The 22336-nt window shown below is 38.9% G+C and overlaps 1 protein-coding gene across 1 annotated transcript; it reads left to right on the forward strand.

Moving 5' to 3' along the window:
* Positions 1–18878, forward strand: LOC106041910 (alpha-fetoprotein). The gene is made up of 16 exons (XM_066995945.1): positions 1–362; positions 648–2494; positions 6023–6151; positions 7630–7690; positions 7937–8072; positions 9063–9265; positions 9810–9957; positions 10866–10963; positions 11652–11781; positions 12375–12589; positions 13487–13619; positions 14583–14680; positions 15867–16005; positions 16795–17018; positions 17657–17789; positions 18743–18878. Exons 2-16 carry the CDS (start codon positions 2413–2415, stop codon positions 18785–18787), a joined length of 1974 nt encoding a protein of 657 aa, XP_066852046.1. The 5' UTR covers positions 1–362; positions 648–2412; the 3' UTR covers positions 18788–18878.
* Positions 18879–22336: the final 3458 nt, after the last annotated feature.

A 22336-nucleotide genomic window follows, 5' to 3' on the forward strand; every position in this document is an offset into this window, starting at 1 on the left:
AAAAAAAGTATATTAACTTGAAGGATAGCTTACTTCTTCCCTTCCAGATTTTGTAGGTTTGTCTTATGCTCTCATACTTAACTGGCATATATGATTTCCTTCCCTACAAAAAGCATTTGTGTTGTAACAAATGCAGAAATCTCAGCAGAAACAGCACTCATTTAAAGCTTGCATGCTAAATACCAGGCTGCAGATCCCACTCCTGATACCCACAATCCACCCATTATCAATGATTGCTTCTTCTATCCTTAGGGTGTGATAACCAATTCAGCCCAGAACCTCCAGAGGGACATTTTGTTGCAGTGAGTAAGGAAAGTAGAAGAGCCTCTCATCAACGTGATCCTCACGCAAAGCAAAACAAGGTAAGATCCAATAAGATCATCTCATTATGGTGTGAAAGAAAGCGTCCTGCAGAGCAAAAGCAGGTACTCAGTTCACTTGATGAATCCTTACTGGCACCAACACCACCCCCTTGAACGAAACCAGAATTTGCACTCATGAATAGAGATGTCAATCCTCCAAGTACAACATACATATCCATTTTCTATCCTCTTTCTACAATCTAAAATAATGTCTGTTACAGAGATTCGCTCTGAGGTGAGTTGTAACCACTTTATTCACTTGATTATATCTTCTGTACTCTATAGGAAATGTGTATTTTGTCGTTGACGTGGCCCTGGAATGAAACAGAAGGTGAGGAATAAAGCAAGATGGAAGTCCGAGTAGTAAGATTTGCAGGGTACTACTCAGTCCTTATGACATGGAAGTAACCAAATGTCCTTTTGGACAGAAACTTTACATCCTGTACCTGGAAAGATTCGAGTGAATCGAAAGATTCGAGTGTCTGTCTACTAAAAAAAAGTAGGAACAGTGCCATGGAGCTCCAGCAGGCAGCAACAATGGGATGGTTGCTTTTTCTTCTTGTGCTCTTGTTCGTTGCAGCATGCCTGGGAGAAAGGCACAGCTTCATAGAACTGTAGCTGGGAGTATAGCTCTTCATATGAATGAAACCCAGATTTCTTCTCAGAAGCTCAAGAATAATTTCCTCAAGAACAGGCCAGTGAGGAATCCTTGATCACATATAAATAACAATCCATCTGTTAGGACAATGAGGTGGCTGTATCAGCCACTGACTAAACCTCTTCAGTTTCCTCTTTGAGAATGCTAAATGGCTCTGTCACCCTGGTAGCCACATGGTACTAGATGGCCTACAGAGTTATCCTGGACAGATCAGTCTTTCTTCAGCATCCCGTCAGCGTCACAGACAAACGGAATGGGAAGAGAAGTCCCAATGGAAGAACGGCTGTGAAATGTATGTGAATTTATGCTGCAAAGAGGGCTACAGATTCTGAAGTTAATGAATATATCCAATTTATGAAGGTGTTAATTTGTCTACTTGCTAACAGGCTTTGTTCCTTCTTGTTTCACTTTGAAGTACACCAGAAAATTTTTACCAGAATTAAAAGAAACTGAAGACAGGGTAAGCTTCTTTCTGCGTAGACATGCTAAGAGTGCTACAGTACTTACAGCCGCACAAAGAAGTGCTCCTGGGACATGTCAATTTATTCCAAACGTTGGGACCAGACAAAGCACCCAGTGCACTTTCCACCAACATGCCACTCTGACATAACACACTGCAAATGTGTCCAAACAAGCCCAGAGACAAAGGGCATAGAGCACTGCCAGTAAAGTGGCAAGGAAAGTTGTTTCATTCCCAGCCAAGTGACTCAGAGGAACCAAAGGACAGAGGACATCTTTGCCAGCTTATGGCAGCAGGTAGGCGTGCGCGGCCTGGGCATGCTTCCACCTGTACTGCCAGAGGTTACCCAGTCTCCTGTGCCGACATGCTTACACACCCACAGGGTGAACACTCCTTAGGACAGGCACTCAAGGGAAAATTGTCAGATTGTATCAAACCAAGGGGCCACACAAAGCACCCGAGTGTGACTGAAAAAAGGGGAGAAGCCAAGATATTACTCATGAATCTTTTCATTCCCTAAAGTTAACGGAATTTGAACGGAATCCTCTTAGCGAGAGAAACGGTATGCATTGCACCATTGTGCATCTTTTTCAACTTATGTCAGCAATGAAGATACTTAAACACGTAGTAGAAAATACTTGAATTCCACATCAAACATTCCATGTTACACGTGAAACAAGTCATATTTCTCCATGTAGTGAATAGCCCATTAATTTAGACAGTTTTTTTAAAAGAATCACAACTGAACTATGTATGCAGTAAGAAAACAGTTGAGATGTGCAGTTTTGGCAAAATATACCAATCCAGGGAGTTATCCAGCTCAAACAGAAGTTCACAAGTGATAATCAGTCACTTTCACGGACTGAAAAGAGTAATTCTTTACCATCAGTCTTCCTAGCATTGCCAAATAATCTGTTAAATCAGTTGAAGAAATGAAGTTAACAACATCGGTTTCCTCCCTGTATTGTCTCCAAGTTTGCTACATACACTGGAAAAGATTTGTTGAATGTACAGGTAAGAAAGTTCTTTATAATACGTCCCATAAAGGCCTTAATGTTTGAGGCATATATTCAGCAGTGTTAATTATAATATTGTCACAAGTGATCTTAAAGGAAAGTCTTCCACTCCCTTCAATAAGCTTCAAAGCAGATCCTAAAAAACAGACAGAAAAAAATCTTAGGTCTCCTTCAGCAGTCCTCAAGCTCTAACATGCTTTCTCATTTGAATTAGTCTGGCTTTGGCCAATACTTCCATGGTATGCACAATAAGTTCAGTATGTTTTAGCAAGCAGAGCTGAGAACAATACTAGTTCAGAGCACTTGGAATGCTATTCACACACATATATCACAGCAGTGAGAGAACAGAGAACTGCTCACATTTTTTAGCTAAATATTTACAGGAAAAACTCAAACACTTTCCAGGAAAACAAGCTTTCTTAAGGAACCTACAGATAATTAACTGAATAACATGGATCAAAAAGAAAAGTAGTTTCTGTTTTCAATTGAAAATTCTATATGTTCAACCACAAACCAATTATTGCAAGATGGGAGAGAGAAGGGTTAGGATTTTCAATGAAAGGGGCGGTGTAAAAACAAAACAAAAACCTGAAAAAGCAAGCCAAATTTTCTTTGTTTCAGTTTTTAATGTATAAACCCATACTTCTATCCTTTCCTTCCCAGAGCTAACCATTACAAGTACTTGCCCTTCAGAACAGGGAATTATTGCTTAATTCCAAGAGGACAGGAAGTACTGCTGGTAGGCGCAGAACAGGTGCTGCTAACCATCGTTCTGTGGGCATTATTTGCATTTATAACTTATTACAAGTTATTTGAATAATGAGGGTTCAATAACCTCTAGGTTAACGAGATGCATGCTGCACAGCCATCTAAGGAGACAGATCCACAGAAGTTACAGAAATGTAGCCAGACTACAGAGATCAGACATGTATGACTGCTGATACCCCGTTTAGTGGCTTACCCAGAGCTAGCCCTGCACCAAACCATGCAGAGGTTAACTACCTGCACTATACATCCTGGGATGAGAAACTTCTTTTATTACCTAAGAAGCTGATAAGGCCTGTGGAGATTTAGGCATGCAACAGAGACAAGCACTCAAAGGGAGACAGCATGGGAGAAATCAAAACTTCGTGGTTCATAACAGTTGCTGTAGCAAATCTTCCATAGGCAAAATACCCCAGTACCAAAACAAGATAGATTCCAAAACACCTAATCAGATTAAGCCTAGCCAGCTTCCTTTTTTTTAAATCAAAGTCTAAAAATATGAATGTGAGCGATCTTTTCTTTACAAAAAGAGTTAAGAAAGTTCCAATGTGAGTTTTAGACAGCACATCAGACTAGGGGAATTTATTTACATGGAAAAGAACTCCAAATATCACATCAAAGCAGCTTAGGATTTTGTAAAAACCAAGTATCTCACTATTCAGGAAGAAGCTTAATTCTTCCATGTAGATGAACTTCCTACAAACATCACTCGTTTTAGAATGAATGATCAAGATTTAGTAAGAATACTATTCTCCAAGTGCAATAAAGCAAGGGTATAATGAAATGCTTTACATGTATTACTTACATTACCAAAAAAGTACCAACATTGACTTTAAGGAAATGCAATGGATATATTGATACCACCACAAAAAAAGTTAAGGAAAAAAAAATAAATTCACAAATTCTGCTCTCATTAGTAAGAAGCGAGACTAAATACCTCAGCTTTGGGGAGACATTCTTGCTCTTTGGGACCCTAATTTGAGAATGCTAATCAATGACCAAAGTGCAACATGAACATAGAGCAGGCAAAAAAAAGGGAACCTTCCCCTAAAACTAACAAACAACAAAGGAGAACAACCTACACAAAGTAACTCACCTCTTTGCTTACAATAACACACAAAACAAAAACTTTGCAGCATAAGAGTACCTGGGAATTTCAAGAGTCTGCTGAGGACATTTCTCCCCCTTCCACGCAGCCATCCCCAGCTGATGGGAATTTACAGCTCCAAAAACCCTGACTGCAATCAGCTTGTTTTAGCTTTACCTTGGCCTTTGCCAGATAGTTTTAAGAAGGTCTGGAAACAGTTCTGGTCTCTATAGGTGTAAAACAGATTTTGTCGGCATGGTTTCTGTAGTTTGAAAAGCAAGAATTCTTGATTATTTCTGCTGTTTGACACACTCTTTTCTTCTGGTTAAATATTGTACACACATTTTCCTCCTGTAAATGAGAGCGTGTTCACTGTAAATAGATACAGTGCCACCCTAATAGTGGTTAAATATATAAAAATATTTAACCATCCTAAGCATGGTGAAGGTCAATAGAGAAATTGAGTTTAAGGGTTTTAAATGCAGCAGCCAAGTACAGCTTCCTGAAATACTTAGGACAACATGTTACACATACAAGAACTCTCAAACACACTCCTGCTATAAGGAACTTGCTATAAAAAAGTTTCTAGCATCAGTGTCTCAGCTGTTTCTGCAGTTTTTCTTCAAGCAAATACCCATCCCCCCACTTTCCTTATTTTTAGAGCTTACAGTAGCAAGGTTGTATTAGGGTACCATTCTGAAAATAAGAGGATCAATCTGCATCTCTTCCCGGCTGCTTCTGGGGAAAGTGATGCGGGATTGCAGTAGGTAGTCCCCAGATTGCCCCCATGCTCCCGCCTTCATTAAGAATCTTTTTCCTTTTGATACTGTCTCGTGTGATAACAAACAACCCTCATCATCTTTCTTCAGCATGGAACAAAGAATACTGCCAGTTTCTCATTAAAAAAATAAGAAGTTCTATCTTTGTTGCCTCCTTCAGACTGAATATACATATCCTTGCCCACCTGTCTCTTAGTTACAAATACCCCTGGCTCTCTGAAGCCATTCTATCTCCAAAAATTTGATGTTTTCATCATGATGATGATTATAGAGTACTTTTTAAGAAGGCACTAAGTAACTTTATTATTTTTTCCCCTTCATTATAGTTTTGATTTTGTTTCAAGATTTCTGGCATATTTTGATGCGAATTGTTAATGCTGCAAATATATTGCACGGGCTGCTTAATTCACCTTTTTCACCATGCCATCAAGTGTGGGAGCCACCAAGTGTGGGAGCAAGAGATAACTTGTTTGGCAAGGAGGGATGCAAAAATCTCAGGTTTAAGGGTTTAAACTGATGAACTTGTGTTCTTTCAGTCAACAGTGTGTTACAAAGGCATCTTCTGCACAGCAATCACCTTTGAACAAATCTGTAAGTAGAAGAGATCTACATTCATGATAAAAAGCACAAAGAATGTTTAAACTTCTTGTTTGAAGTGTGATAAGTTTAAAATGTCTATTTGTCTAAATTTCAGGGGAAAAAAGAATCTACAAGGTCCCTTCTTCACAACAAGCTGGTCGGTTCATCATACTAAGCAAATAATGTCATGTTTAATTATTGTGGGAATATTCTAAAAGGGTTAATGTTATATATGGCACTAAAAGGGTTTTGATTAACCAGAAATCATTTGGTAGAGTATATAAGATCGTTCCTCTTAAATCTTTCTGCCTTTCAGAGATAAACCAAACCCATCTCAGGCTTCTGCCAAAGGCTGACATTATGAATTGGAGAACAGTAATTTATATCATTTTATTAGTAAGCTTTACTGTAGTCAAAGCCCTGCCTAGAAGTTATCGGGACATAGGTAAGAATATATCTCATATTTTTATTCTATTCTTTCATTTAATGCTGATAAATGCAACTTGGCATGCATGGTTATTTTGTATCTCATTTTATCACTGCCAAATTTAGATAGTATTTTCTTAGAAGTGAAAGATATACAACAACACTGTAGCTGTATAACTTGTTTCTTGAGATCAACCGTAGACATGATGCTTCTTAATGTCTTGAGAGTCCATGTAAAGGGACAGCCCATACTTACTGAGAGGATATGTATTGAAGAGTAATTTAACCTCTGTGGGAGTTATTCCACTGAATTTCAGGTACTCCAACAACTGCTGAAGTTTTTGACTGCAGTTGTTTTAGCTTCCCTCTGCAGTCCATGGGAGAGTGACACAGTGAAGGCACAAAAGGGATGCTACCTCCAGACGGCTATTCAGTAGCTAAATTATGCAATTGCTCTTTACTATCCTTTGGAGGAATCTATGTTGTTCTTCACTGACTCCTGGAGAGGCTTATGAAGGCCCCGCTTTGCACTAAGGTCAAGTGCCAAAAATGAGACAACTGAAAACCTCCTGTAGTGTGCAGTTCAGATGAGTCTTTCACTTTACATATTTCTATCATTAGTCATTTTCTCATCTTCAGAACTTCCAAATGCAGTAAATGGCCCAAGACCATAAAACAACTGCTATTTTTGTTATCTCTTCTTATCATCCCAATTCACACTTCCTAGTTACTTGGAGAAGCTGGCTTATTACTTCACTTTGATCTTTTTATACTGCTCTCAGCCCTACTGACATGGATGTGAGCCAGTACCATCCTGATTTGGGAATAAGCCCACTATGTTGAAATTAATCTCTGAGAATATTCTCTAATGAACGAGGAACTCAAGAAATTATTGGGTTTAGGTTTCGCCATTAATAAATAATCCACTGACAAAAGAAAAATATTTGCATATAATCTTCAGGTAGATTGAGCACACTTGTTTTCCACTGGGCCATGTGCAGAGCTCGTACAGAAGGATGTGGCTGTGTGAATTTTTGTGGAGCTTTGCCTACCAATGTAGCCCTCAAATTATTCCATGCTTTCTACATAGAGAAGCCTTTATCTGCAGCGAAACAGTTGTCAAGTACACCCTTAAATAGCTAAAATAAGGCTAAAAGGTATTTTCTAAGGATTTTAATCATATGACTTGCATCATCTAAGTAGCTGAACACCTTCTAGGTTTCAGAATATTTCCCCCACAACACTTGAATGAGGCAGGGGAACTATATTGGCCCTGTAGTTCAAAAACAAATTCACATCCTCATACGTAAGTCAAATAGGTAATATGAGCTTATTACTTCCAAACCTAGTGCTACTACCTCAGACTACCTCAGGCACTGAATTATGTTTTTCTGAAACTCCAGTATATATATATATATATATATTTAAAAAAAAAAGCATTTGAAGAATTCACTTAACATTTTTTTTTATTCAAAGACCAATTATCTTGTTTTTCAGAGGAAAAAAACAGCATTGGACAGCGTTTTTCTCAGCTGCAGGAGAATAATTTTAAAGCCATGTAAGTTGTCGAGATAAAGAGTCTACTTGCAAATTTGCTGCCAATGAACATCCCTGTGGTATTTTGTGTCATTTGGAAATGAACACATACTGTGAGTCAAACACTCACCTCTTCCACCAGCCCATGCAAACTCAGTCTGTGATGACAGAAATCATAGAATATGATCATCTTACTGTCTCGCACTAAAAGTAATGTGATGAGTTTTTAGGTAGGCAGCAACATCTTTATCGCTCTGTGTTCTTGCAGTGCCATGATCATGTTTGCTCAGTATGTGCAAGGAAGCACATTCACCAAAGCGGTTAAAATGGCTGAAGCTGTAACGGACCTTGCCAAAAGGTGCGCTGCTGCAGATGGAGACAACCCAGATTGTCTGAAGCCTTTGGTAAGCATGTCCATACTTCTAATATGGCACAGACCTTCAAAAGTGACTTATAATTTCAGAGTACTGGTACGTATTTCTTCCAAAAAGGAACACATTATTAGGAGATGTGACTTCTTTGTGTATAGATTTGCTTTTACTGACGTTTTTCCCTCTCCATGCTCTCATGTATAAGGCATCTCAAGATGAACGGAGGAAAACAAAGTTCCACCCCCCCCCCCCCCCCCCCATATATCACAGTAACTTTTGAATTACTTCATCTATATCTTTCTAAAAGATGTTTGCAATGTTGTGCTTTTATGGCCGGTGTAAAAAAAAAAAATCAGTAGAGCCTAGTTAGATGTTTCTAGCAAATATGGTGCTTATAGATGTCTGTTCCACTCCATTAACTCACACTGCTAGTTTTTGATGGTGTCTGCTCCAACCCACTTTTGGAGCTGGTAGATTGAATCACAAAACATGAATATCCATCTGTGTTATGACACATTTCTATTTATTAAACTTGGGTCTGAAGCAAACCCTGAATAAAAACAGTTCCCAGCTGATACATGACTGACAGCTGAACCTGAGCATTGCTATTATATGAACAAGAAACAAGAGACTCATCATTGTACAAAGCTGACTAATTAGAAAAGAATAGATCCTGCTATGTTAGAAACAACACTATACAAATCTTAACTATCATCTCAAATGTAATCAAGAAACAAGAGTCTGAATGTTGGTTTAAGTTCAGTGAAAGCTGGACAGTGTGTTCCAAAACCATTTCACTTCAAAGTCTATCTTGGCATAATAGTAGCTATCAGAGAGTGACATATCATTTATGTTTTAGAGGTCAGTCTGATATTCGTTGCAGTCAAAGCAGGAGGAAAGAAAAAGAGAGAAACTATACATTTATGCAAGTGAGGGCTTGTTGGGTTAACAAGTCTCCCCAGAAAGCTCACAAGAGTAAAATGGAATGCTCACATGCGTCAACTTTTTTCTAATTCTTCACAGGACAAGATTTTCCTCGATACGATATGCCAGGAGGAAAATCTTCCCAGGTTTACTGACTGCTGTGCTAAAAAGGACCCTGAAAGAAATGATTGCTTCCTCTCCCTTAAAAATTCATCAAGAGCATTCATTTCTCCTTTTGAAAGGCCAAATGCTGAAGCTGCCTGCAAAAATTATTCACAGAATCAACATTCGTTAACAGGATAGTAAGTAAATAAATCAAAGATTCGTTGCCTGGATATGATAATAACAAGTCTAAAGACCACAAATGCAGTACCAACCAAAAGTTCAATATGAGACTCTCTGTAATGCTATCCTCTTTTTCCTTCTTAATGAGAAACATTTGTATAATCCAGCCAGCTCTGATTGTCCTTATGTGAACCCTGTTCTGCCACCTCCTGCTTTGAATATAGGTCCAAATGATAAACAATCTGACCTATTTCATTGTAGTTTATGCAGAGGACTCATCTGGAAACCAAGGACCTCCCTTCAGCCCTAAAAAGGCAAGCAGATGTTTTGCGACCTCTAGGCCAGGACCATCAGGGTTTGAGCCCTTCATTTCTAGGAAAATGCTAGCCCCATCAGACTTTTTCCAGGATAAACACTGCACTATACAGCTGATAGTTTGACAGGAAAACAGTCACTTTTAGTAGCTATTATTTCAATGTACTGGCAGATGCTACAATAACACTGCAGTCCCTTGTATGTGGGGGCTTATTCTGAAAGTAACGACATTGCTCTCTGTTTTAGTTTCATCTACGAGGTTTCCAGAAGGCATCCTTTCCTCTATGCCCCAACAATCCTTTCTGTTGCTATCCATTATAATGAGATGATGAAAGACTGCTGTAGAAGTGACGAAAACCCCACTCATAACCTGGAGGAATGCTTTCGGAGACAGGTATTACATTGCAGGGGTTTAGTTTAATAATGTGTGAGCAGTGGCTTTCCCATAGCTAAACAAATGCTGAAGCAGGGCTATTGTCTGTTTATTTTTCAGCATCTGATGTTAGAATTCACCTTGTTAAGGATGGGCTGAAATCAGACTTAAATGCTCTCTGAAATTATAGTTTAAATTTTTAAACGAAAATACCTGATGTGGGATGTTGGGTGGATGTATATGGAGCCAAGGGCAGTCCCCACACCTGCCATGGTATCAATTCTGACTCTGCTATGTACACAGTGTTTGTTGTAAGGATGCCTGGAGAGGAAGTGGTAGTATGCAGCGTGCAGAAATCTGTGGTGTGTTTTTTTTTTTTTTTTTTTTTTTCCCTGTTTATAGCCCCATAATGATAGCGCATCACCTGCTTGGCCAAGTGTTTGCACTGTAGAGGTATGCACCACATGCAACTAGAGTCAGAAATTCACAGCAACTTACCTGTAACAGTGGAAAATAAGCATGGGGAACCTGCCCTTGCTGAATATGCCTTTCTTACACTTCGGCTGGGCTGCAAGAGATGGCAGCTAATACCACTAACAAATAACAACTAACATTAGCTAACAGTAACACAAAGGCAATCCTGTAGCTTCCAGGTGAAGATTTCTTCCCCACCCTAAAAATAGTAAACTATTGTCTAGAAGGGTTCTAGTTTCCTTTCACAGAACACTTATTTAATACATGCTGATGAGTAAATAGCAGGCACAACACTTAGTTCAGATTGTAGCTTGGACAGTAAAAGTCTTTCTTTCACTATTTAAAAATCCCTCCTAAAAAAAAAAAAAAGAAAAAAAAAGTTGTCAGTAGTTTTACCCTAAAGCATTGTCTTGTCTTTTGTTCTGTTTTCACGACCTTTAACTTCTTCCTACCAGGCGCCAAAGGTAGTGAAGCCAGTCAGAGAAGATGGCCTGAGGCAGGAACACACATGTGGAATTCTGAAGAAGTTTGGAGAAAGGACCATAAAGGCTCTGTAAGTCTTCCCCCTGCTTGCCAAACAAGGCTTGGGTTTGTTTGCTTTGGCTACAGAACAGCCAAATTCATCACCAAGATGTAATGCTTTGCTACAGACACTCATTGCAATCCTTCCCGACTGCTTCTGTAAGCTCCATTTGGCACACACACATTAAAATAAAGCATGGATGTCACATGCTAGCTTAAACGTGAATCCACACCTGCACACAGTACAATGACCCTGAATACTGGCCACATCATTTTTGTTTGCAGCTCACTAGCAGCATCTAACAAGGCATACAGATTAAGAATACAAATTTATGCATGACAGTAGTCACTGTTTCCCTAAAAGCTGCCATTAGCTTTCAAAAATTGAAAAACAAAGTTTGAAATGAACCAAGCTCTTTGTGATGAAAGAGTGATCGTGAGCACAGTACAGCCCAGCTCTAAAAACATAAGGTTATTCCTGTAATTTTATGTTCACCTACCACGTCTTTGTTATCTCACACTGAATTTCACCCAGCATCCTCAGATAACTTCAAGTACCTCAGCTACCGGCTTCAAGGGACATTTTTTTTTATCACCTTCAGTGGGAGCAGGAGCCGACCGTTTCTGACCAGTTTGCATAACGCCCTCTACAGGAAAATGGTGTGAACTCTCAGTCTCACATTGTTAATATAAGCAGTATGTATTGTTTTTCATTCCAGGAAACTTGCTCAGATAAGCCAGAAATTTCCTAAAGCTGATTTTGTTACTGTTAGCAAACTTGTGATGGATATTGCTAACATGCACAAGGACTGCTGTCGTGGAGATATGCTGGAGTGTATGCACGATAGGGTAAAATTCATTTAATTTTTATATGGTTGGAAAAATTAAATGCCTTTTTTCTTGTTTTCATTTTTTTTTTCTCATGTGAGGTTCTGGTTGCTTGTCAAACCTGGAGTTTGTTTCTTCAATCTAAAAATCTGCTTGACTCTCCCATTTGACTTTTTCCAGCATCAAGTCATCCAAAAGGGCAGAAAGAACCACTTTGTGACTAAAATGACCTAACACTGCTTCAGTGCCATATATTTTCCATGCAACTTGCAGCAAAACATAATATCTGCCTGTCCTCTGTTCTTTCTTTTCTTCTAACAAACCAAATCCGTTTATCTCACTACTTGTCTGTGCTGTCTAGCTAGAGAGTTAACTTCTCTGTTTAGGTGGTTACCTAGCACCTACCAAATGGCAAGCAAGAAGCTTCAGCAAATAGAGCAAGAGGACTTCAGTCTTCCTTGTTCTGCTAGGTGACTGTTGCACAGCATTGGCCAGCCACCTCCTTTCTTTGGGTGTCGCCTTCTCTGTCTGTAAAACAGAGATAAGAATACTGATCAAAAGAATAGAGACCAAAATGTGATAACATTCCTTTCCTTTCTTTCTTTACCTTTCAGGAAGAGATTCTACACTACGTCTGCACCAACCAAGACATCATATCAAGTAAAATTAAAAAGTGCTGTGAAAAGCCACTGTTACAAAGAAGTGAATGCATAATTAATGCAGAAAATGATGACAAACCTGCAAACTTGTCCCCCCACGTCAGGGAGTTTATAGAAGACAAAGGAATATGTGAACGCTTTGCTCAGGAAAAAGATACCCACTTAGCCAGGTAACACATCTTCCTCTACTCTTCAATTTTGCTGTTTTGCTACTTGGGTCAAAAGGAGCCAGTTTGAAAGTTAAAGTTCAGCTTATTAGTCTCAGATGTCTGCTCTGTGAGCATGTGGGCATGTGGTACTGTACAAGTTTATCTGAGTAAAATACCACTCAACCCTGGAAGATATGGAATGGGAACAAATGCTGAACAGGGCACAATGGTTATTTCAGAGAAAACTGAAGAAAAGCATGTGAAAATTAGGCACTATCAGTTCTGATCTTAGGGTCAAAATATAGCTTTGATCCACTCTTAAATGAGAATTAAAAAACACTTATCTAAGTCAGGCTCATGTCTTGATCCAAACAGGTTTGACCTATTTCTGTTCCAGCCATGTTCCTTTGTGTGATGATGCCCCGATCCTAGTAGTATTAAACTTGGGCAAAAAATGGCTGCAACAGAAACAGTATAAAGTCCCCAAGAAATAGATTAAGCACGACTACCCCAGGTGAGGTGACTGCTTTTAGTAGAGTTGTTTTTTTTTGTTTGTTTTTTTGCTGTCTATTGATAAATGGCTTTGTTACTGGAAATTATTTCATTATCATTTAGATAGGATTTAAAGAAGAACAAAAATCCAAACCATACAAAGATGTAAGCTACACTTGACCCAAGCTGGCACTAAACTGGGAGTGTTAACGTGCACAGGACTTGCTCAGGCAATGCTGTGCTCAGTCAGTCAGGTTTTGTTTTAGTTGAATCCCAGGCTGTGATTCTGTGAAATTCTCCCCGTTACATGAAAGTTCAGATGAGACCATCTCAAAACCACCCTGCTGTCCTTACCATCCCCGATCTCTTGAGGGCAGTTTTGTTTTATCTCTAATATCCGCTACATACATACTCCGCATATTGCAGGTTTCTCTATGAATATTCCAGAAGACACCCTGAATTTTCTGCTCAAATGCTTTTAAGAATTGGTAAAGGATATGAGGACCTACTGGATGAGTGCTGCAAAACTGGTTCTCCACAAGACTGCTGCAGCAGAGGGGTGGGTGCCATCATGCTTCACACAATACGTTGATGGTTACAGGCGCACGACCATAGGACTGGTTCTGGCTAAATTGTGACTATCCCTACTCCAGGTCTAGAGCAAGTACCCACAGTTCCTGTAACCAAAATTGTGAGTCCCAAATGATTGCTGTACAGAAAAGCATCAACAGAGCCGTCACAGCCTTCAGTTACTGGAGGCAGACAAGGGTTGCTGGGGAAATGAACATGGCATTGCAAAGAGTGGGAGCAGGATGCACCCCTGCAGCAGCACCTGGAGGGACTGGGTTCTTCAGGCAGCCCTCTGCTTTCCTCCCTTGGTATTAACCTCACGCTGGGGAGAAGGCTGGTAGATCAAAAGAGCTGGTAGGTGGGAAAGACTTCAGGCCCTCTGGGTCAAGACGACTTTTTTTTTCTGGGGACAGGACAAGAACCAACTCCTCTCTTGTTGCAAACAACAGCTCAGAGGTACCCAACCTCTTCTCCCTGCAGATGTTTTGTAAGAGACTGCATTGGTGCTACAGTGGTACGCCAGTAATTTATCAGGAATAGACAGACATGCTTGGGAGATGGGTGGAGCTGGCATTTCTGTGAGCCACTACCTACTCTCTTTTAGGCTCCCTTGCAGTGCCAGTTGCCCTCTTGCAAATGTGAAAAACCCTTGTGGTTATTGTCTCAGATATAGACATTTAGCATTGTACTTGTCTGAAGTTTGGAGCCACCCAGTTTCAGACCTAGCCTTCCGTCCATTATACAAAATTAATGGAAGATGTTTCAATTGGACATTAGTCACATTCAGGCAGTTTAGAGGTTTTAGACAGATAAAGACTTCTCATGAAATTAAAAATTGGTGGTATGTATCAGGTGAGGGGCAGCCTTGGATATCAAGACCTCACCAGCAGGCAGAAGGGGATTCTGCATTCCCCCTGAAAAGTGACTCCTTAAACTAATTTCTTTTCCTCAGGAAGAAGAACTGAAGAAACATATTTATGAAACGGAAAGTGTGATGAAAACAAGCTGTGACATTTACAAGGAAAAAGGAGACTACTATTTCCAAAACGAGTATTCCTTGTTTTTATTTTATGCTTATATTATTCCCATACCAGCTGGCACAACTCGGGCCGGAGTAAATCCATGTATGGCAAAAAAGCTAGGCTAAACGACACCACTAGAATGTTTGGTCCAATACATTTATTACTTTTAAGATTTTTTTTTTCTTTTCCAAGACAGTGTTCTTGCTTCTTATGGGTTCTGTCCTTATCCAAACTCCTGAGGCAGTGAAATGACAACTTGTTCTATCTCTCACCTATGTTTTCCTATGATTTTTTTTGCTTTATAGTTGCATTTTGAGCTATGAGCTCCAACTTATGAGTCGTAATTTTGGCCAAAAGGCAGTTGCTGCATCTTTTGCAAAAGACTTTGCTCTGTCTCCTGCAGCAGATGTAAATATTAACAATTGTAACAAGATTTAACTACAGAAGACAGAACAAAACCTGAGTAGCTTAAATGGATGCTACGCTTAAATGCAACATGCAGGCACAAGCCTCTTGGAGGAACTCTGGCCCTGATTTGCAAGGTTAATGATCACATGCCTAACGAAGTATGTAAGCAATCTCAATGAAATCTGTAAATTGCTTGCGTACTTAAAGTTAGGCTTCTGCTGTCTTACTCTGGGGAGACAGAGTAGGCTTTTTGTACTCCTGGGCATGTCTGATCTTTAAAAGACCTTAGGAGTTCCAGGTTTCCAATAAATCTGGTATGCTACATCTGCCTGTTTTAACAGTTGCTATGCTTCTCCTGGCCATGATAGCTAATAAGCATATTTTTAAAGCAGAAAAAAAAGTGAACTTTTTTGAGCTAATCTTCTGCCTTGATTTAGTCTGTCAGTAAGTCACTTGAGTTCAATTTGGATTTTAAACCAGATCCCTACATTCAAGGGAAGTGAATAACACAGGAAAAGTATACGTACCATTTCATAAGAGGGCCCACCAACATATAAATGACCTTCTTACCATTAATTTTATTTAACCTGGTAAGAGATTGGTCAGAAGAAGGAGAGATCTCCAACCAACAGAGCATGCTTATACTTGCCTACAGGAGTTACAAACACCAGGCTCCGTGCTGCCCTTGTATGAATAAGTGTTCTTCGGTGGGGTTTGGCTGGAGCTTTACATATGTGAAGGCAGTGGCTTGCTCACTGCTGCCTGGTGGAACAAAAGCACCAATATCAAATCAATTATCATTTCAGGCTTCTCATGAGCTTCACCAAGAAGATGCCTCAGCTAACATCTGCAGAGCTAATAAAATTCACCAAACAAATGACTACAATCGGCTCCAAATGCTGCCAGTTAAGCCAGGACAAGCTATTGCCTTGTGCTGAAGAAAACGTGAGTAATTTTTTCCCCCCTCATCTTTGTCCTACTTTTTCTGTGACAATTCCTGCTACTAGCAGGGTCCAAGAACTTAGAGTACCAGTAAACGAGCAAAATGTTGACTCAACTTCTGAGCTGCACTGAAGATGTACTACCAGGTACACACCTGAAGTAAGCATAATGCAGTGTCATTGAAGTTAATGCTTGAATGACACTCTGTGAGGATCAGGAAATTGTCATGCCAGCGCTAGGCACTTAACAGTTATGCAGTACAGGCAACCTGACCCTGTTCTCTCTGAAGCTAATGATCTCATCTGAGAGATGGTTATTTCTAGAGGGATCATCCTTTCTAGATGCCTGAAGCCATACTGCTCTATGAAAGCGATATATTTTGTGCAGCTCTTTCATAGAGCTCTCCAAGCCCATAGGTCAAAACACGTAAGCTTCAGCCTGTACCCAGCCATTATTTGTGAAACATTATGTTTACGAGAACAGTAGAACATACCCACAAAACCTGCTTATCAATACACATCAAAAGGAAGCACCATTTTATGAAGAAATCACATAATATCTATGCACAAAGAACAGTCTCTAAAACTGCATATATATATCCTGATAAATCTGAACCATTTTTGCACTAACAAAAGCCAGCATTCAGTAGAAAAATAAACTTATCTTATAGACAAAGCTTAATTTAAATTCTTGGTTATTATTTACAACTTTACTAAGAGCGGCATCTTTCAGGGGAAAATAGAAAATAAAGCAATAACATGAGATTGTTTTTTTTCACCTCTTTTGGTAAAGCTGGATCTTGTGCTTGGAGAAATATGTAGAAGACACCTAACCAACCCAATAAACCCTGGTGTTTGCCACTGCTGTAGTAGCTCCTACGCTCTTAGGAGACCATGCATGGGGAAACTAGAAATTGATGAGAATTATGTGCCCTTATCATTGACTCCTGGTCTGTTCACTTTCCACGAAGACTTGTGTACAACGGAAGAGGAAAAGTTACAGCACAAGAAGCAGGAGTAAGACATGCCTGTTTTACTGTTCCCCCTGTTTCTTATTCTCATCCTGGCAATGCTCACCAACGTGTTTTCCAAACTGCTTTGCTTTCCTCTCATGTTTATTGCGGTTTCTTTTGCTCTCTAGTTCAACCTATATTTACCTGCCTTTGATTAGAAGAAAGTCATTTTCAGAGGTGGGAATCTGCACTGGTGTATACACCACCAGAATGGAAGCAACAGGTGCCTAAAATTAGTTCCTTGCACCATCCTTTACAGGAGCTGCACAAGACACAGTGTAAAAACATAAAGAAAAAAAAGCTCTCCGAGCTCAACTTGTGCTATGGCAATCCCATACTGCCTTGGACCCTCTGGAATGGTACACAACACAAACCAACTGTATGTATTCATAGGCATTCACGGTGGAACAACTCCAAAAATGAGCATTGCCACTTTTTTTTCCACAGGAGAATGAGGCACATATTGACTCACCACTGCAAATCCCTACCCGAGTAGTGGGAAAAAAAAAAAAAAGAAAAAGCTATAGAAAGCAAGTGGGCAATAAGAAAGACAAGATTTTGCAGGAATAGTGTTTGAGAAGTGGTCCTAATCCATGTGCCTACCCTTCCAGGTTCACAGTGCTTTCTTTGCTTTTCTTGCAGAATGCTCATCAACCTCATCAAATACAAGCCGCAGATCACACAGGAACAGCTGACCTCCGTCACTGCGGCTTTTACTGCCATGAGGGAACAGTGCTGCAAAGAAGAAAACCACGAAGCATGTTTTGTGAAAGAGGTATTGTTTCTGTTTTCACCTTTATATTCTCATTCAAAATGAAAATATACACAAGAGTGTAAATTTCTCCATTAAGCAACAAAAGCAAAGCCTGACTAGCCAGAATTCCTTTGGTTCTATTTCCAAAGACCAACTTTATTGCCTGCACAGGTAGATAGCCATGTCAGTTTAGCTGTGAATGACTGCTAGAGAACATATCTAGTTATCCTTGTGTTTCTGTGTAGCAATTTATAGACACAGAACTCAGCTACATCTATTGCTACTGGGGAGTCACTGGGACTTGGCACTGTTGAAAGATATATGCAAAGTTCTTCCCCTTGCTAACAGTATTTAACTGAATTTCCTTTTAAAAGTTTCTTTGCAATAGGAAGGGAAAAATATTCCCAACTTTAGGTCAAAACATTTTCTGTATTTATTTGCCCTATTTCTGCTTTTCTCTTGTCTTTCCTATGTAATTTTAGCTTATTGACCTTCGTAACGCAGAGCTACTTTGGTTTCTCTCTACCTTTCAGTAAACCTGCTTTTCCTTACTTCTCATCTCTCTGATATATTCCTTAAGATAAACTGAAATTTAACATGTTTCCCACAACCCTTGAGCCTTACTCCTTCTTTTCTAAGTCTTTGCATTACTTTGCTTCAAATGATCAAGTACAGAAAAAAAACAGCCTATCCACAAAGAATCATCCTTCTACCTAATAAAGCTGTATTTCAGTATTTTTCTAACAAATGCCAAAGCATCTAAGGCAACCTGAGCTGAACAGTAAAAACAAAATGTATATTAAACAGTGTCATATGTATATACACACTGTATATACAGTGTTTCTGCAAGTTGTGTACAGATTATAAAACATTAATGAATTGACTTACTGCTATTGTACACATGTAACTTGTTCACAAGTACATTACCTTCCCAATTTCATTGCTAATAGAAGTTTTGCTTTTTTTTTTTTCAGGGTCCAGAACTTATAAAAAGAAGTGAAAAAATGTTGTCAGCATAAAGAGCTCACATAGCATATTGGAAGGTATTTGCTGAAGGTTATGGAGTTGCACAAATTTAACCGTGAGCATATCTTTTCTAAATATTCATGAGGTATAAACAGGAACATAGGAGTAGTTATAGTGGAGAATACCATGTTGTGGCTCTTTACTCACAAACCTAACAAAGTCATGAAAACTTAGACCTGCTACAGTTCTGCCACTGTTTGATTTTCCACTGTGAACAAGATAAAAAAGGTGCCCCAAGTAAAATATCAAATTTCAGAAAGAATATGATGAGATATAAAACTGTAAATCTCGTCTGCCTGCAGAGCTCAGCTTAAGTGAAAATTAAGTAAGTATATCAATTTTATTCAGATGGGGGAGAAATTCCTCTTCAAACTTCATAGCTGGCTCATAACACTTTGATTCAAAATAATCAAGGTCATGTAAAACCAAAACAAGTAAATTAAAACTACTTTAAGTCTAAAAAGAAGCATCATGTTAAAGAAATTTACTAAAAGTTAACTGGATGGAAATTGAGGTTTTAAATTTCACCATCATCCTATGATGAAGGATACTATTTTTCTTGTATGAAATAGTAACAGGAAAAAAAAAGACAAGCTTTCAAATCTTACACAGCATAAAGACAAAAGTTTGAGAAAATCTGTCTGTAACCATTTTTAAACTGTCTGTGAACCACAAAATAATTGTTTTGGCATTTTAAAAGCAATGTCTTTGAAATACAACGCATTCATTCATTAACATTGCTGTATGGGAATTGTAAAATTGCTTTTAAGCACAAAAATATTATCTTGGGCATCTCAAACAGAAAGGAAGAGGACAGATGAGCAAAAAGTCATGGAAAAAGAACATGAAATGCTGAAACTTGGTCAGCAGACAAGTACTTAGAGAAAGCACTGAAAGAATGAAAAATTTGCATTTGAGGTGATTTTACACTCAAACAGCATTTGAGTTTTTACTTTCCTTTTTGCTTAAAAAGAAATAAGAGGGCATGTTAAAAATCCAGTGTCAAAACGGTATTAAAGGAAAGAAATTTTTCTGGAAGCCTTGGTCTCGAAGCAAGAGATTACCATATAGCAGATCCTTTTTGTGAACAAAAGAATTAGAAGTAGTTATCCAATGAGCATCTGAAAAGATTAGTAAGATAAAGAAACATTCACCAAACAAATCTTTTTTAAAATGCAAACCTAAAGTACAGAGATTGACCAAATGATGTCCCATCAGAATCCATCCTATATATACTCTACGCAATATTTTCCTTAATGACACAATAAAAGGAAAAACTAATTGTTTAATTTGTGTCTGCCAACAGGGTGTACAGAGATGGTTGCAAATCCCTTTGCAGTGTTTTTCATGTCAAAATCATCTAGGCAAATTACAGCAATAGCCTAGAAAAATAACAGTTATGTTCTATGAGGACAAATTTGTCGTGACAAAAGTATGATTAAGCAACCACACTAGCACAGAACAGGTAAAACACACGTTAGGGATTTGCATGGATAACAATGCAGTTAACAACAAATCACAAGCTGACCAAGAGACACTGATATCTTGCTGCTAACTGAAGTCTAATGTTGTGCTTGCATAGTAGGAGCATAAACAATAACAACAGATAGAACAGACAAATAAGATACACAACATACACATCATATTTCTGCTTTCCTCACCTTTGATAAGGACTTTGCTGGAGTATTAGAACAAGTCTTGGGTCTCTCACTTGTAGACAGAATTTCACTGTAAAGAAAATAACGGTTGGCAGTCAAAGATCCAGAAAGAATGGAAAAGGAAAGCCAGAACAGATTGGAGTTGTGTAGTTTAATAAGAAAGGCTGCAAGAACTTGAAAAATACATCAAAAAATGCAGGTTCTGGGACAAAGAAAATCCAGTCATCAGCACCCAGTAAGGAGAACAAATATAATTGACATTCTGAGAAAAGTGGGAAGCTCCAAAGGAAAGAGACACACTTAACACACACAATCCAAGTGCCAGTGATGTCTTCAGTCAAAAAAAAAAAAAGGAAACAAAAGACAACAAAAACAATAGATAATAGACAACCATCTGAAGTATCTCTTAGTGTAGTTTTCTCAGGAGTTAATGTTCTGATAAAGATCAGTCTTCCGGAATTTGGGGGGGGGGGGGGGGGGGGGAGGGGTGGCTTTGGGTGGTTTTGTTTTCCTCCTCAAGGACTGGACTTATTCACTGACTTAGGTCCACTGATGACTTAGGATTCTTCTCACTGGATAGCTTAGTAGTACTAAAATCACATCAAATTTTTATTCTATTGTCCTTTTTGATAATGTCTTAGACCCCGAATTAAACATAAAAACCACATGCATATTTCCTCCATCATCTGTTTCTCATTGCTGTTACCTTGAATATCCAGTATTGCTTTGGAATAAATTCTTCTGCTGTTCTTGTCTGTGTTTGTCAGAAACAATTCATTAAAATGGACACAGTATTCACAAAACTCACACCACTGCAGTGTAGCAGCTTTATTTTACTAGTGCTTAAAATCCAACAATTTACAGGTAATCTGTGCTAGGTTCCGTTGTTATTTTTCCAGTATCTTTTAGTCCCAATTCAGCAAGACAAGCAAACCCAATGGGATCCTAGTATTTAACACCAGATGACTGCAAAAATGGTTCCATTTAGGAACTGTGTACATACAGACAGGATTGGAGAATCTGTTTGCAAACACTTTTCCACATGGTCAGTGCACTGATCCTATTTTTATTTTTTTCACATCTCAGACCAAGTAGTTACATTCATAAAACTACAAGCATTTACCAAGTGAAACACCTAACAAATAGCCTATTTACATAAGAAAATTAAATACTTTTTTTTTGGTTAAAATGATGAGCAGGTACAGCAGTGCAGGCAGAGGGGTCTGCATCACTCCCAGTTTCATGAGTGCAGGATAGACTTTCCCTGCCCATGAATTTGAGCTACCTGAATATTGCTCTGTATGTGATTTCTGACTTGTTCCTTAGAGTAAGTTAGGTAGAACAAAGCCTGAAATCCAGACCAAGAGGTCTGCTCCTGTGCTGACTTTGGCATCATTGCTAGTGTCTCAGTATGGCCAGCTGGTGCCAAAATATACCAAAAACACCTCAGTGCATGACTCGGTTCAAGCTGCCAACATCTGCTTGGTTTTGGATGAGAACCATACTTGACTGTGGACTAGTTTAGACATCGTTGAAATTTGAGCTTACCTTGCAAGTCCAACCTGTGATGTTTTACGGTGAGTTTCCTATCTCCTATAATTTGGCTAATCGATATTTGAGTGGTTTGCTTGGGTAATTTCAGTGACATTTGTGTATATACATCTGTTGCTTCAAGGAACTGACATTTGCACAACTAGAGCAACTCTTAATACCATGCATCTTGACTACTGAATTATTTTTATTTCTCCTCTCAATCATTTTTCTGGGCAGGATTATAATAGATTGTACATTAAAGTAAGTACCTGCCCCAAGCACAACAGCTTAATTAGCAAATTGATGTCTCATTTTTGACTTATCATCCAAGGAACATCACCTCAAGGGGAG

The sequence above is a fragment of the Anser cygnoides genome, chromosome 4, assembly GCF_040182565.1.
Source record: "Anser cygnoides isolate HZ-2024a breed goose chromosome 4, Taihu_goose_T2T_genome, whole genome shotgun sequence".
Taxonomy (NCBI): Eukaryota; Metazoa; Chordata; class Aves; order Anseriformes; family Anatidae; genus Anser; species Anser cygnoides.

Bases quoted from the DNA above. Each gene is read 5' to 3' on its own strand.
- LOC106041910 (XM_066995945.1), top strand. From the start codon at position 2,413: ATGAAGTTAACAACATCGGTTTCCTCCCTGTATTGTCTCCAAGTTTGC. The intron at 11,782-12,374 runs GTAAAATTCATT...TTTACCTTTCAG, and splicing joins TGGAGTGTATGCACGATAGG to GAAGAGATTCTACACTACGT. The intron at 16,006-16,794 runs GTGAGTAATTTT...CTTTTGGTAAAG, and splicing joins TGCCTTGTGCTGAAGAAAAC to CTGGATCTTGTGCTTGGAGA.